We start from the raw sequence: 17,295 nt of genomic DNA, 5'->3' as shown, positions 1-17,295 counted from the left end.
AACACGCAGTTTTAAAATACTTACTCAAAACACATATCGCATAATTTTACTGCTTTAAATTTTGAGAAAAACTTCATAAAAGTTCTAAAAAATCATCAAGCTCCATTTCTTCTAATCTAATAAATTGACTTTTTTTATTTTCTACCTTTTTTGAAAAGTATTATGCAGTCTAATAATATAATATCATCAAAAGTTAACTTCAAAATAATATCAAGAAAACACAAATTAAAAATTTAACTTAAAATCCAAGATGGCGAGAGTAGAAGCCTCTTAACGTTAACCTCTTCTTTTTTTACTTTTCGTGTACTTATCTTCGTTTACAGTCGCCTTTTTTTTTCTTTAATCTTCCCCATCTTCAGTCACTAAAAATTTACTTTTTATTTCGCATTTTTTTTTCTATTTTGTAATTGGTACCGCTACTTACTTGTATACTTTTGTTAAAATTTTATAATAAAATAATCACACACACTATTACTACTCGTGTTACTGTAGGATACTATAGATGTTTATAAGAGGCAAAAAAAAGAAGATAAGTACACCAGTTCTTACATTCGAATGCATTTTATATCCTGTAAATGTCTGTGTATAGATAGATTTATTTTTAGAACACAAACTCTTGTAAAAATATCTTTTTCAAGTTGTGTGGGAAGTTACACGTTTTTGTCCTGAAACTTCTCTTACTGACTCCAATGTAAATGTTGCCTAAAAACCCTACCCTTCAAAGAAATTCAATTGAAGAAAGAGAAAAAAAATACAAATAAAAAAAAAGGAAAATAAAATCATTCTTTTTTTTCAATCAGGGGAGGAGAGAGTACAGGAAATACGAAGTTTATTTATTTTCAATGGTCTAAAGTACACCAAAAGAGTGAAATAAATGAAGTTACAAGATCTAAAGCTAGCTTCTCCAGATTTTTTTTTTGAGAACAAAACTTTGAAAACCCATTTGCTTTAAAATATATTTTTTTCCTGTTTTGAAAGGTGTAGAGATAAAAGCAGCTATATTAGTTGTTTTGTATTTTTCTTTAGTAAATAATGAAAAATATTTCTATCTGTGACCAACTATAATAAAATTCCTTTTCAATCTTTATGTCTTAATTTATGAACAAACTTTGAAAGCTGATTCTCGATAAAATGTATTTTAAATGATGAATGAAATCAAAATAATCCCTATGGGTGAATTACGTAAAACGAAGAAAAAAAATTGGATTTTTTCTTCAGAAATCAAGTTAAATTACATATGATAAAATGAACTCATTTTATTCAGGTATTTAAACATTTAAAATCATTTTTATACCTTTGGAGGAATTGAAAAGAATGGTAATTATTATACAGTTTTAAGCAAGAGTTTCTGGTACTCAAATATCGCGTAGAAATAAAGCATAAAAATCAACGTATCACGCTGAAATAATCTAAAATGGAACATTAACTGGAAGGTAGACATAGAAAAACTCTGGTAGACATATTCCAGAAGAGATAAAATCGCGCGTCTTCATAATTCAGGAAACCATAATATCATGTGGACATAATATGGAAAGGACGAAATTTCGCATGGGCATAATCCAAAAGGTAAAAATCGCGAGGGAACATAATCTAGAAGGAACAAAATCTCCTGAAAATAAAATCTAAAAGACAAGGAATTTTTGAGCTGAGATTATTAGTAAGGGATAAAATCTTGCTTGTATATAATCTACAGTGTCTTCCTTGGACATAATCTAGAAAATATCAAATATAATCAAGACAGGTTGAAATCTCGCAAGGACATAATCCAAAGTGGAAAATCTCGAAGGATCTTATCTGGAAGTTAGACAAAGGAAAACTCTAGTAAACATATTCCAGAAAAGATGAAATCGCGTGTCTACGTAATTTAGAAAGTCATAATATCACGTGGACATAATCTAGAAGGAACAAAATCTCCTGAAAATATAATCTAAAAGACAACGAATTCTCGTGCAAAGGTTATTAATAAGGGACAAAATTTTGCATGGATATAATCTACAGTGTCTTCCTTGGACATAATCTAGAAAATATCAAATATAATCAAGACAGGTTGAAATCTCGCAAGGACATAATCCAAAGTGGAAAATCTCGAAGGATCTTATCTGGAAGTTAGACAAAGGAAAACTCTAGTAAACATATTCCAGAAAAGATGAAATCGCGTGTCTACGTAATTTAGAAAGTCATAATATCACGTGGACATAATCTAGAAGGAACAAAATCTCCTGAAAATATAATCTAAAAGACAACGAATTCTCGTGCAAAGGTTATTAATAAGGGACAAAATTTTGCATGTATATAATCTACAGTGTCTTCCTTGGACATAATCTAGAAAATATCAAATACAATCAAGACAGGTTGAAATTTCCCAAGGATATAATCCAAAGCGGAAAAATCTCCAGTGAACATAATCACTAAGGAACAAAATCAATGCATAGACTTAAGGTTGTTTTTCGAAAGCTACGTCGTCATATGAAATGATGTTTTTTTTGCAGATAATATGTTATTTTAATAACTGCTGTTGTGAGTTTGCAACAGTTACTCAAGACTGTTAGGACAAGTTTAGCCTATCTAAAGCCTATTCCAAAAATGGCGCAAAATGTCAATGTGGAGGAAAGTCACAGTTTTGTGGAAATGAAAAGTGTTTGTGGTCTAATTTTTTAATATTTAAAAACTTATTCTCATGCTGCATTATCTAGGGATATAAAAATTTGCAAAAACTGAGAATAAGACAGCGATTTTGATAATTTTCTTCTAGGAGGAAAAATATCGCCTAAGTGTCGATTTTTAAAAAAGTTAATTAACTTTTAAACTTATTTAAATTATACATCCGTTTAAAAGCCCTGATAATTCGTCACAGTATGAGAATATGTATAAAATTTAAAACTCTCATTTTGCTTCAGGTGTCAGGCACTTAAACTGTAAATTTTTTACTTTCCTTGGCGACAGAACTTCGGGAAACCATGTTAATCTGGAAGAAATATCTTTTGGACTTAATATTTCGGACAAACCTTTGCACAGACAAATAATACATGGATATAAGTAGTAACTACTGCAGTATTTTGTACACGTGTGATTTTTTCCCAACTAAATACCCATAACAATTTTAATATTTATTAAATGCGATAACCAAAAGCATAATTTTTAAGTATGAAAAAATTTAAAATATGGATTTTGGTGATTATGCCAATAAACCGTAATTATTCAAGAATTCCGATTTTCCGAAGCAGATTTGGTAGAAATTACTTCAGATAAGCTAGATTTTACTGTACATGCTATAATACCTCTAAACTAAATAGTCTACAAGCAGAGGATGTATCAAATACAAGGCCCATTTTCGTGTGATTTATGTCAACTAAGACGAAGCTTTTCCACGCTATTCCGAATACAAATCCACGTTATTACGTAATATCTTCCTTGGTCAAGAGTAATTCAAAATGGCTGACAGTATTCTAATAAGTAATGAAAATGAACTTTAATAAAGGATCTTTAATGAATGTTATGTCTCTCCCTCGAAAGCATTAGTTCGAAATTTCGACAAAGTGATTAACAGAATGCTATTGTGATGATACTAATCGCGTTGTGAGGGATGTGTCATAAGCCGCCAGGATTAATTCTGATAACCCATTTCATGTGATGTAGTATTGATTAGGTATTAGATGTAACTCGATTTGGTGTAGTATATGGTAAGCTGTATTCGAAATTGCATAGTGAAGCGGTGAGGAAAATAAAAAGTAAATATCAGTGTGATTTTTTCTTAAAATGAATACTTTTTTCATTTTACATGATTAACATTTTAATCAGTTAGTGGTTCTAGACGGGATGTTTACCGTGAAAAAAGTTAATTACACAATGTAGTAAATACTTCTCAATGATCAAAAGAAGAGGATTATAAATGCATTGGGTTTATTGTATTTATTTTAAAGAAAAATCCTAAAAAATATTTTTAAAAAAAATAGTTTTACGTAATATTAAAGTACTTCTACGTATTAACAAAATTAAAATAGTCATATTCAGATGGTATTAATAGTTTTTCCTAAACATTTTAATTTCCGAAAAATAATGGACACTAAATGTCAAAAGAAATTAAAAACTTTTTTTTAGAGGAAAAAACTTAGGAGGAAATATAATTCAAAACTGAATAGATCATCTCAGCGATGTCGACTACTACGCTTTTATAAACCTTATGATGACAAAAGAAGGATATAAGATGTCAAATTGACTATATGCACTGAGAAAAAGTAGTCCAAACTGCCAGAATATGGTAAAATTTATTGTGTTTCCGGCTTTATGGGAACACCAAAACGCTCCGTAATTGTTACCGAAGCACTATGGTACTGATTTTGGTAAAATTAACAATAAAATTTGTTTTATTTTACTTTTGATAAAATTTGGTGAATACTGTAAAATTTAGTAGCTTTATTGTGACACCTTAGAGGATGGCATAAAATCTATTTAAATGGTTAAATTTACTTTTAAGTTTTTTTTTTGTTTATTAAATGTGTGGTAGTAAGAACTATAATATTGAAAAGCAGAATTTCTGGTAAACCACTACAATATGAACGGAAACCAAATTAATGGTTTAAGTACCATATATTTTGGTTTTGTTAACCAAAATTAATTAAATTTTTTTTTAAAATTTCTTTTTATTTATTTATTAGAAATGCCATTGCAATACCGTACGGTAGTTTTAACAGAATCTTTTTCTCCATGTAGCTCTTATGAAACTTGATATTTTTATTCTGCAATCCGATGCTCAATTAAAACCAACTAATCGAAAAATACTGCAATGAACATGCTTAGAAAGATACTCTTGTCCATAATGAACGAAAAGCATAATCTTATAGAGTTTACGAAATAAATTAGGATTATAAGGAAATATTTTAGGATTATAAGGAAATAAATTATGATTATCCAGAAATAAATTAGGGTTATATAGAAATAAATTAGGATTGAAAGAAAAAAAAACTATTAGGATAATAAGGAAGAATACCAGGATTATAAGGGAAAAAATTAGGATTAAAAGGAAATAACTTATGGTTAGAAGGAAATAAATTAAGACTAAAAGGGAATCAATTTGGGTTACAAGAATATAAGATGGTTCTCCTAAAATGTTTTAATAATACTTTATTAAAAGACATATATTTAAGTTCTTCTTAAAAGATTAAGCCCCCCCCCCAAAAAAAAAGAACTTTGACAGATCATTGGAGCTAGATTTTTTCGTCAGTTAACGGGTCACAAATTGGAGAGTGAAGGACACTGGAAACTCTTCATATACTGAAAGGGAATATTGTGGTGTCAACGCTGAGACTTGAACCCCCGTTCTGTCGGCTATGAGATTGACAGATTAGCCCTCTTGGCTATAATATACACCCAGCTGTAAGAAAGTAAGCATGAACATTAGGTGGGCCTAATCGCTGCGATAAAATTCTGGTTATTTAACTGTATTAGGTGAAAGGAGTTAATGAACGTTTTTTTCTTACAGTTAACAGTTTTAATACCATTTTATTTACGGTTATTCGACTGTTTTGTTTGAATATGGCAAAATAACAACTAAATAAATTGATATTTAACCATTTTTCTTAGAAACTTTTAACAATAAATCTTACAAGGTATTTTTTTACAATTAAAACTACGTGCATGCAAGCACACAATCAACTTACTTGTTATTTCAAATTTCCCCTTAACAACATCCAAACTCCCTTCTAACCATAAGCCACGCTTTTGTTTTCATATAAAAACCAAATAATTATAACCAAAACTCTAAAAGCAGTAGCATTAACATAACTTAGGCACTTTAAGGGAGAAAAAAAAATCATTGAATTTCGTTCTAATTCACTCTTCATTAATTTCCCATCTTTCAATCCTGCATGCGGTAAGACAAATTGCGGATCGCTATAGAACACTTCCATAAAGGAAATTCGAACAAAGGCCACCATTTAAACTTATCTTTCCTCATCGAAAAAGACTCCAATAAGGTTCACAAATAAAGTTATTCTTCGTGACATGGGCATACTTTGCTGATAAAAAGGGTTACAGTGACAAGAAAAAGAGGAAGCCTATTCGATAAGACCTTGCCTATTAGAGTGGATAAGGTCAGTACATTGCTGATGTAGGCTCTGAGTCCACAAAAGAAACAGGGCTCTATTCCTACATATCAATCCCTCCCCACACCTGCATTCGCCTGCCACTAGTCCGGAAATTACGACGGAAAAGCATTTATAGGACTCGATTTAGGTTGCACTAGGGTAGAAGGGGCAATCCGCCTTTCTTTTTGGTGCAAGATGCTGTGCGTCTAATCTGCTCCTCTTATCTTGAGACACTACTTTTATTTTTATTTTCTGGAGAATGATGAAAATTTTTAATGCCCAAAACTCTCGTGGAAATCTTGCTTTGGAAGCGTGTAGGGATAGGAAATGAAAATTAAATCTCAGCTAAAGATCTAAGGGAAGAAAATAACGAGTAAAACAAGAAATAGTCGAGGCTGTATTTCTTCGCAAAGGTTGTTTTAAAGCCTTTAGAGCTACTCAAAGATATCTAAGAAAGGGAAGAACTTTGTTTACATGCATTTTCCGAAACTTGAAATTTTTGTAATGGCTTAACTACAGGTGTTTTAAAGGTAATGCTGAACTGATGTAACTTAATAAAGTAAAACAAAAATCTAAAAATATTTATTTCGTATATTTTCTTCATGTAAATAATTATGGGTATTTATAGGATTCAAATTTATAGATACAGAACTCGAGAATTTATGCATTTTCGCCTCCGCTTTATACATTTATTTAGTGAAAGATGCTAGGAAAAAAAATTTGCTCGCCTTAAAACAAGACAGTACTTCAGACATTACTCTTTTATTTTTAATGACTGAAATTCTCGTGAAAATTTTATTTTAGATTAATTAAAAATTTAATCTCGGCAAAAGACCTAAAGGAAGAAAATAAGAGTAAAACAAGAAATAGTATAGCTATAGGATTGCTATTTCTTCTTAATCGTCTCGAACTATTAACTTCAGAGATATCAAATAATTTAAGGCTTTTTGTTTGCATGCACTAAAATCAACCTAAATATTTTTTATAGTGATTTAAAATAGTTTTGTTTATGTTGTTTAACTTAACCTAAGTTAATAAAGGGGCAATTCCATATGTGACGGAATGACATTTTGACTTGAAAAATACCATTTCATTTAAGTTTCTATGCATCTAATTTCAAGTAAACATTGTTTTTTCTCATGCATATCATTATTATTGGCATAATGCGATTCATAAACTAAAAAAAAAAGGATTTTCTATCTTTTTTATTTTTAATTTTACGAACTTTTTATTTGTGTGACGGAATGACATTTTGGCAACCAAGCTTTTGGTATGCAGCTTAAAACTGGTAGTTTCTGTGAATTTTGCAGCTATTATTTTTCTGAACTGTTTTTTACTTTTAGTATAATGTGTAAGCAATGTAAAATCTGAATTTGGAAAATTAACCTCAGGTTGGCTAGCAGTTATTAGCATCTATTTGTTGTGACGGAATGACCGTGACAGAATGACAAAAAGTTTAGTGGAAGAAAGTTTTCATTTAAAAAATGTTTTATTAATATGTAAATGATAAAAAGAATGTAACAGATAAACAGGATTAATGTGTATGTAACCGATAAACAGATTTAGTAAAAATTTCAACAATTTGAAAATTAGCTTGTGTCTGAAGAGTTTTATATCTAACTTGCCAATTACACATCTTATCTTCTTTCTCAGGAAATTTATGCATAAATCAATTTTTGTCCTGTCTTCTTTTTAGTACTTTAACATCTAAATGGTCTATCAAAGTAATTTGAGCCACATATAAATGTTCCTTTTCTGAAATATGGGACAGTGATTAAAGAGTCTCCTCAGTTATGTTTTCCTCTTCAAAACAGTGGCCTTCTTTCAAATCATATACTTGGTTTTGGTTAAAATTAGAAAACATTCTAATTTTGATGATTCACTTCTCAACTACATGAACGTCTAGTGCGCACGTCTCTTGTCTCTGGCAATGCTGCTGTAACAAGTGACCAGCTGAAGTCATTCTCTTTTGCCCTCTCTTAACCCCTTGGGGACGGGTGATTCAGAAAAGCATTCGTACAAAATCAGAATCAGGATGTAATTAAATAAAAAACGGCAACTTAAATGTAGTCGTTTCTAATTTGACAGATTTGCTTTGCTTTTACTTTAATTATTGTTAGTTTAATAACACATATAATCAATGTTAATTCAAGGTATAATTAAATAGTTTTATTTTGAACAAAGTAATGGTGAATTAAATAAATCAAACAATTATAACTCCGCCCACAAATAAACTGCTAAAGAATTACTTTGATTACCAGTTTTATCTTTTTACCCTGATTGATACGGTTTTATGCTGGCACGTATTTGTGACAGTCGGCACGAAAGGGTTAAATAGAATAGCTGGATAAAAACAAAACTTCAACAATTTGTTGCTTCGACTTTATGAAATCATAAAATTCTTTTGCATATTAGGTGCCGTTTTAAAGCATCCAACGCCTTGTTTGGCTTTTTAAAACAACCTCACATTTACGTGGTATTTATAGGTGCATGTGTTGTGAGGTATTAATGAAATACACTTAACAAAATTTAAACACACTTTACATCATTATCTGCTTCTTTAAACAAATGAAAAGCCTCTTTTAGTGCACTCTTTGTTACTCTGTCAGAGTTTGTATTATGACTGAATCCTTCATACCACCTGGGGGCTTGTAACTAACATCATCTTGAAAGTTAAATTTCTTAACCAAAATAAACAGCTTATCGACATTCGCTTAATTTAGTTTCTTTTGAGTTGAATGTTAAATACTTCTCACATTAAGACTGAATTAATTTTTTTAACTTTATTGTTGATTTCGGAAGTAAGTGTACAACTTTTTTTACGGCTTTACCAAGATTTGTAGGGGGAATTTAAATTATTTGTATGTGAAGAGGTTGGTAGAATTAGATTTTTTCTTTGTTTACACAATCTCTGCACAACATCTAAGCTTTTAAGTTCAGCTTTTGTGGCGGAAGCCTTCTTATCTGCTTTTCTGTCTCTGGCTTTTTTTTCCCATCGTATTATGGGGATCTTGTTCCTTTTCAATATTCTATCTGTCTTTCAACAGTTGTTTTAGCCATTAGATTAATTGAAAAATAAATAATTCTCTAATTTTTGAATAGGCTTTTCAAGGACTCGTTTTGTCATTCTATCGCCGAGGATGTGTCATTCCGTCACATTAATTATTGGAAGTTAATAATCAAATGCATAAAATTTTATAATCTCTCATTGATTCTTATGCCATATCTGCTTTATATTCCAAAATATACACATTTTCATTTTGAAATTTAGTTGCAGTTTAAAAAAAAATACTAAAACATGTGATGGAATGACACAAAAAAAGTTACCTTTATTTTATATATTAAACTTAAAATGACTTAAAGACTATGTTTTAAATGTTTAAATTTTATACTATATGCATAATTTTATCAAAATATTGCAAAAGAAAGATACATTTATTTTATTTTATAAGTGTTTTTCAAGAAAACAATTTCATCACAAATGTGAACAATTCACTTGCTAGCCATGTGATTACTTTAGAATACTGCTAGATTCAAAAAACTTAAAATTATCAAAACTGAAACATGAATAAGTAGACTTAGGTTATTTCTGAACATATTTTTAAAATCAAAATATGCAATTCATAAAAAAAAAATTTCGCTTTAAAGTTGACACTTTCATGGAATTGTCCAAAGGCAAAAATGCTATTCAAACACATTTATGCTGTTACGTTACTATTTGTTATTGGATGCATTAGTAAGACTGAATTTAATAGATATCGAATATTGATTACATTCGAAAAACATTTATAGGACTCGATTTAGGTTGCAGTAGGGTAAAAAGAGCAATCCGCTTTATACGTTTCCTTTTGGAGCAAGATGCTGTGATTCCAATCTGCCCCTCTTATATTGAGACAGTGCATTTTTATTTTCTGGAGAATGGAGAAAATGTTTAATGCCTGAAATTCTCGAGAAAATATTATTTTAGAAGTGGATAGGAGCATGAAATGTAAATTAAGTCTCTACTCAGGGTGCGTAGCCAAATCTTTGAATAAAAAATAAGCACTTTTTAAAAACTTTTCAAGCACTTTACAAAAATTTTCAAGCACTCAAAAAATTCATATTCAATCAATGATATTATTGAAAAACAAAAACTTTTTATAAACAGTTTTAGCGTTAAAAAAAACCCAAAAAGAAACGGGCGTAAATCGAAACAATCAGTACTTTCCCACATCACCGAGTGACTTAAACTTGACCCTGAACTCAGAACAAAAGTACCCTTACCCCCTACGTCAAAAAAAGTGTTAGAAGTAAAATAAAATAAACAAGAATAAAATTAAAATAAATTAAAAAGAAAAACATTTCATAAGGATCTGATATTCTCTATCCGAATTGGAGCACTCGGGTTTCGGTTTCAAGTGTGCGCACATGCGCAAGTCATAACGTGGGTACGACATGAAGTCCGCGTAAATGATAGCGCAGCTAACTCCCCATTTTTCGTGAAATGCATGGGATCCACCAGATATCACTGAAGGGAAGAAAAAAAATTATTCAGAAAAAAAGCACTTTTTAAAAACGCCAGCTGAAAAAAGCACCTTTAAAAGCTTTTAAAAACGAAATCCCCCCAAAAGCACCTTTAAGTACTTTTTACAAACGCTACGCACCCTGTCTACTGAAGATCTGAAGGGGAAAAAATGAGTGTAAAACGAGAAAAAAAAATAGTGTAGGTGTAGGTTTCTTTTCAGTTGCCTAAAAGTTTTTAACACTATCTAAAGACGATATATTTTTTTTTGTTTCGTTTTTAATTTACTTTTGTTTGCATGTACTATAATCAATCTAAATATTGTTTCGTAGTGAATTAATTAGAGACCTTCTAAAGATAATGTTTAACTTACAGAAGTTAATAAAGGAAAACATGTTATTCTAAAATATGTAATTCGTTATTTTCTTCGTTTCTACTAGAGATTTGGATAGCATTTATATGCGTCGCTTTAGGTTGCAGTAAAAAATAAGGAATAATACATCTTTCGCGTTTTTTTTTTTTGGTATAAAAAGTGTAAGAAAATAATGTGTAAGACTGCATGTAAGATTTTGTTACAAAAAATACCTAACACAGTAAAAAACATCTAAATAAACTTCAATTTTCCTTTTCAAAAATGTAAAAAATTTTGCACAGAAAAGTCACGCTATAATAATTAAAATTAAAATTAATAAATTTAAAAATATACTAAAAGTGATTAGAAGTTTTAAAATCACTACTAAGCTCTACAAACAATCGCGTTTTTTAATCATGATTTTATTGTCTAATTAGCCAAGAACTGTTTAATGTGTCAACGATAAAGATAAGCTTTAATTTGTGTTATAAATGAGTAATACGGAAATTGCTATAAACAGTTTTATAGCTAACACGCTATATGCTTAGTGAATTAAGTTTCAGTGGTAACCTAGAAGCGTTAAATTTTATGAAAAAAAGTTCATGAAAAATCGGAACATTAGAACTTTTTAGATTTTAATACTATAAGCAAATTCGTTTCTGAATGATGAAATTAAAACTATGAATCATGGATTAAATAATTTCTTTATAATAAAATTTTTCAATATTATAATTTTTTTTTAAAGTTTATCAATATAAAATAACCCTTTTCTTCTGACAAAGCAATATCAGTATTTCACAAAATCTAATAGTTGATGATTTTAATATGCACATCAAGACTTTTAACTTGCTTTATTTTCACAAGTGCGTTTTTTCTTCCTAAAAAATGAACTTTGAAATTTTAACCATTTTATTACATATCATATTTGGAAGTATATTTACACTTTTTATGACTTTCAATAGATTTTAGAAATTAATTCAAAGCAAAAGTTAATTAAATGAATGATTTTTAAAATTTTTTTTAAAAGCATGTAATTTTTTGTCCCGTGTTACTGAATTTTTTTTATGATAATCTGTACTGTTTAAAAAACTTTGATGTCAGAAAAAGGTTTTAATTCTATCAGATGAAAATTGTGTACCCCAATTATAAATTTAAAGAAAAAATTATAGTGTTCTGAATTCATATTTAAACTGCATAATTGAAATTTTTTTAAACCCAAACAGAAATTTATAGCGTCAGAAAAATAGAATCAAACTGCATTAATGATAAAAAATAAAAATAGTAATGAAACTAAATTGGTTACATTTAACAGATACAGAAACTTTAACAGATACAGAATTAACAGAAAAGAAACTTGAATTAAATTAATAAATGAGTACTTAACTGAAAATATTTTCCCTTACGTTTCATAAAATGAATTGAAACGATTCTTAGGTAAACTTTCCAATCGGTTAAAAAGACTAAAACAAACCAACTTAGAGATAAACAAATAATTAAATTTCAATTTTCCGTCTATTAATAGATTAAATAATATTAAATAAGAGAATTTTCTGAGAGGTGATTTTCTCTTTGAATATTTAACCAGGGCGGCATTATGGAAAAGAGTTACATTTTTCCTTTTCCCCTCCCGACCTACTGAAGTTTGTATTTCCAAGAATGAACCAAGCGCTTGCAGTTATGATTAATTCTCAAAATAGAATTGACTTGTCTCAAAATGATGTTTAGACAGTTGAAACTTCTTGGCAATGCAAAGATTTAACTTGAGCTATTTCGATTTCGGTGGAAAAGAGCTTAGGTTAAATAAAATGTCTCTTTTGACTGTTGACATATAGGCTCGCATTATAATTCTTAAGCATGTTGTTGAAATAATCGGTTTATTTGCAGCGTGACTTGAGTGCTTGTAATTATTTGGGAAAGCAAAATTAATTGTCCGCTTTGTTTAATTCTCTTTAACTGTGTGTGAAAAGTGGAAAAGTCGGTACTTGTGTTTAATTAAATGTTTTTTTTTTCTTTCAAAGTCGAAGGTTTTATATTTGCGAAACGAATTATGTCACATATTAATTTAGAAATTAAAAATTATAATCGATTGATTTCAGAGTATTGAAACTTATGAAAATCCTTAAAGCTAAAATTAAAAAAAAATATTTTTAGAAGCATCAGAATTTTGTAAAGCTTTATGGAAACTATAAGAGACATAAATAATTTATTAGTGGAAGCGCGAAGTTTTATGTTTTCAACTGTTGAAGCGCGGTGGTCAGTGAGTTCCTTGAACAGTTGATTCGCGGTAGCTATGATTTCGTTTAACAGTTGAAGTGGGGTGATTACTACTGACTGCGTTTAACAGTTGCAGGGTGACGGTTAACGACTTTCTTGAACAGTAAATTCATGGTAATTAATATTTCGTTTCATAATTGAAGCGTGGTGATTACTGACTGCGTTTAACAGTTGCAGCGGATGGTTGATAACTTCTTTGAACAGTAGATTCATGGTAGTTAATGAGTTCGTTACACAGTTAAGTGTAGTGATTACAGACTGCGTTTAACTGTTGCAGCGTGGCAGTTAATGATTTCCTTGAAGAGTAGATTCAAGGTAGTTAACGACTTTGCTTTCACAATTGAAGTGTGATTGTTAATGACTTCCTTGAACAGTTGTTTAACTTTAGTTAACGACTTTGTCTCACAGTTGAAGCATGGTAATAACTAACTTAGTTATTGCTACGCTTGAATAGTTAAACGAAGTTAGTTATTACCATTCTTGAACTGTTAAACGAAGTTAGTTATTGCTACGCTTGAATAGTTAAACGAACTTCGTATAACAGTTCAAGAATGGTAATAACTAACTTCGTTTAACAAATCAAGCGTATTAATAACTAACTTCGTTTAACGGTTCAAACGTGGTAATAACTAATTTCGCTTAACAGTTTAAGCACGCAGTCAATGACTTACCAGAACAGTTGAATCAGGGTGTTTATGGTTTTCTTTAACAGTTGAAAAGCGGTCATTGAAAACTTCTTTTAACACATAAAGAGCAGTCATTAAGAACTTTTAAAAATGAAGTACGATGTTCAGTTACATTTTAACAAAATTTACTTGATGGCATTTTAAACACATTTTTATCCGGACACAAAATCATTAAGTCAATGGTAAAACACATCATTTTATTGTCAGCTTTGAGACGCAAAGATGTGTTTTTAATCCACCAATGTTTATTAAATATTTTAAATGTGGCATATTTCGTAAACAGATTCATTGCTATTCATAGGAATTATTTGTTTGACAAATTTAATACCTCAGTCATTAACATAAAAAATCCTCCATCTATGATGATAAATAATCAAGCATTGTTTTTAGAAATTTGGTATAGTAACATTGTGTGGTCAATAAGTAAAAATTATGAAATAATTAAGGCTTTAAAGTCATAAAATGTTTCGAATCAAACCGAAAAAGTTTACCAAACGTAGTTAAATTGAGCAATCTCATTTTGTTTTAAAATACACAAAAAATAACGCTTTGAACATGGAGCTCTATTTTTATTTTCCGTGCAAGCAGCCAGAATTAAAATGTAGATTAAAAAAAACTCTTGGAAAAATAAAAATGGTTCATAATAATTTCTAAAAATAACTAAAAGCATCAGATTTCAATCACTAATAGACATAGGTCTAATTTGATAAATAAATGCCTGTTGTCCTACAGCATTGGAGTAACAATTCCCTCAACGACATATTTCCCGCACAAATATATCTTATCCAGTTATCTGTAGAGGACCAACATCTCACCAGATGGCGATAGAATCTGGTCGCCAGATGGCAGTACAGGACTTTAAATTAACTTTTCTATATTATGATCAGAACTGGCAACATGTTATTTGTACAATCAGATCTGGCAACACCATGATCGAATAATCAAAATCAGCATTCTAGCTTGCTCGCCAAATTTTACTACCTTATTCTTTTTAATAACTTCTCTGCCTAATAAATTAATCTGCAAGATGTAACTTTTCTTTATTTTATTTTTGATCTAATTAAATGTGTTATTTGTTTAGTGGATTAACTTAATTCCCACGCATCCATCACAGCAAGATGTTCATCCACCAATCCAATTGTCAAACTAATTACACAGCTATCTCTTCAACACAGTGTCTATATCACAATTCACATTCACCATTTCACATATTGAACAACGCGTGTTTAGTTTAGTTAAAGCCACTATCTACTTTTTGAGTTATAAGCAGTTAACGTGTCAACTTTAATCTATAGATAAATGTTTAACATTCAAAAACCTATAAAATCTCTATTAAATGAGTTAGAACTTTCAACTTTTCCATCTCACCGAAAAGCAATTAACTGCGTCGGCACCTAGAACAATGTATTGTTACAGAAAACCAAAGAATACCGAAAGATTTATTCGGCAGCAAGTAAGTAGATTCAAGAAGTATAATTACGAAACCTTCCACGTTCTCGAAATTAAAACCTCCGCCCAAACTAGGTCGCCAATCCCGTTTTAATCAACGCAATCAATTCGGTATAATACCAAATCCAGTCGGGATTAAAACGTTACGTTCTAGGTAATAGATTCAAGGTAGCAGGTTCTCCCAATATTTGTCCTAACGTTATTCGGTTGGAATAACAGGTATCGGTTGTTTACTTGGGACAAATACTCGTTCTCCCGGAGCAAAATCAATGGAAATTTAACATTGTGATCACCGTGATTACTTACTGGTCAGGAATTTGACGTATTCTCGCTGAGAGTAGTCCCCTGTAAGAGCACATCAGCAATGATGAGAACAGATCTATTTGAGTGTTTACCTCAGTGGTAACAGTGGGTAGTTTATAATATTTCAAACACTTCAAGTAAGAGAAAAGCCAATTGCAGTAATATTTAATGGTAATACTCTTTTCAGAGACTTTAACAGAGATACTATAAACCGTAAATTACTAATTAATGAAAAAAAATATTCTTTTAATCAGAAAATATCATTTAAATATTGTGGAAACCAAACTTTTAATGATATGTTATGATGATACAAAATTTTTTCTCGTTTCATAACGTCCAGAAACATAATATAGGATATATATATATTACAATGCTATTTTAGAAACATTGAAACTCATAAGTACCAATTAAAAAAAATCATATTTAGACTTAAAATTGGACTGAATATTAAATTTTTAATTAAGATAAATGAAAATTCTTTGGTGGCTCAGGGGACAGAGTGCTTGCCTCTCAATGAGGTTGCTCGTGTTCGAATTCCAGCGATGGTCGGTCGATACGACTTTTGCACCTGGCTTGCACCAACCAAAGTGCTGACTTGAAATATCCTCAGTGAAGGATGGATCATGGGTTAGAGTTCCCTTGCCCTCAGGCAAATCGTGGAAGGCTTTTGTGGTTTTTCTCTCCATGCGGGTTAAAAAAAAAGTCTTCCACTAAGGCAAACTTTACCTAATACTTGATCCAGGAGTTCCCTTGTCTTCTGGATTGGGTTTAAAATTACAAGGCTATGGAGTTTAATATTGAAAGTCTTAAACTCATATTGAAATCGGCTATTCACAACGCCAGTTATAAAATAAAATAATGTAAGAACTTAATAAAGTCTTTTTTCAAGATAAACGAATTGCTGCTATAAATTTGGTCAGTCAAATAACATAAATTTTGAAAGCCCAAATTACGAAATTTCGAATAGTGCAAAGAGTGTTAATATACTTTTTTTCATTTTACTTTCAGAGAAAGGAAACTTCATCTATTCAGCATTGAAATAAATCTACACATTTATGATTTATTCTTTATTTCCGTTTCTCTTTATTGGACAATATTATCTATATTCTATCATATATATCCCAATTAGTAAAAAAATTAAAGTAGACCTTATACTTTTTTTACGAAGAAAAATACGTTATTTACTTGATTAATTTGTCTTGATTATATTGCGATATTGGGAGTTTCAAGCTAAATTTTTGCTTACATTTTAACTAAAAGCGAAGAACTATTGTTAATTAGTTAATTTTTTTATATACAAAAAACTCACAGTTTCTGAACTAAACCTTCACTTAGTTGTTTGGCACTATATTTTTTCGTTTTCACTGATTAAAATAAGTAAAAAAAGAGGAAAAAAGAAATGATAGATGTGTGACGAAAAAAATGCTTAAATGAAAAAAAAAGAAAGAAAAAAAAGGAATATGAAGAAAAGAAATTGCAGTCGAGAAAAATTACATGTAAAATAGGGAAACAAAAATAAAATAAAAATATACGACTTCAAAGTGTTAATTTAATTCAAGATGATAAGCGCAGCTAAATTAGTATTAATTACTTTTGCTAATTAGAGCGTGTTTCGTATTAATGCAGTTAGGTAGAATATTTAGTTTA

The 17,295-nt window shown here is 29.9% G+C and overlaps 1 protein-coding gene across 11 annotated transcripts in view; it reads right to left on the bottom strand.

The window, feature by feature from the left end:
• LOC107437287 (tyrosine-protein phosphatase Lar) overlaps nt 1-17,295 on the bottom strand; it is a 503,821-nt gene that overhangs the window by 113,275 nt on the left and 373,251 nt on the right. For 6 of the 11 annotated variants that reach the window (XM_071177243.2, XM_071177266.2, XM_071177251.2 and 3 more), the window contains exon 6: nt 15,652-15,690. The exons of the other annotated variants lie outside the window; for them this stretch is intronic. In XM_071177243.2, coding sequence (XP_071033344.1) covers nt 15,652-15,690 — 39 coding nt within the window. The remainder of the gene's footprint in view (nt 1-15,651; nt 15,691-17,295) is intronic. 11 annotated transcript variants of the gene reach the window in all.

The sequence above is a fragment of the Parasteatoda tepidariorum genome, chromosome 3 (assembly GCF_982258835.1).
Source record: "Parasteatoda tepidariorum strain Cologne lab strain chromosome 3, Ptep-v5.0, whole genome shotgun sequence".
In the NCBI taxonomy this organism is placed as follows: Eukaryota; Metazoa; Arthropoda; class Arachnida; order Araneae; family Theridiidae; genus Parasteatoda; species Parasteatoda tepidariorum.
Note: the sequence above shows the minus strand (reverse complement) of the source record. Positions and strands in the feature narration are given on the sequence as shown.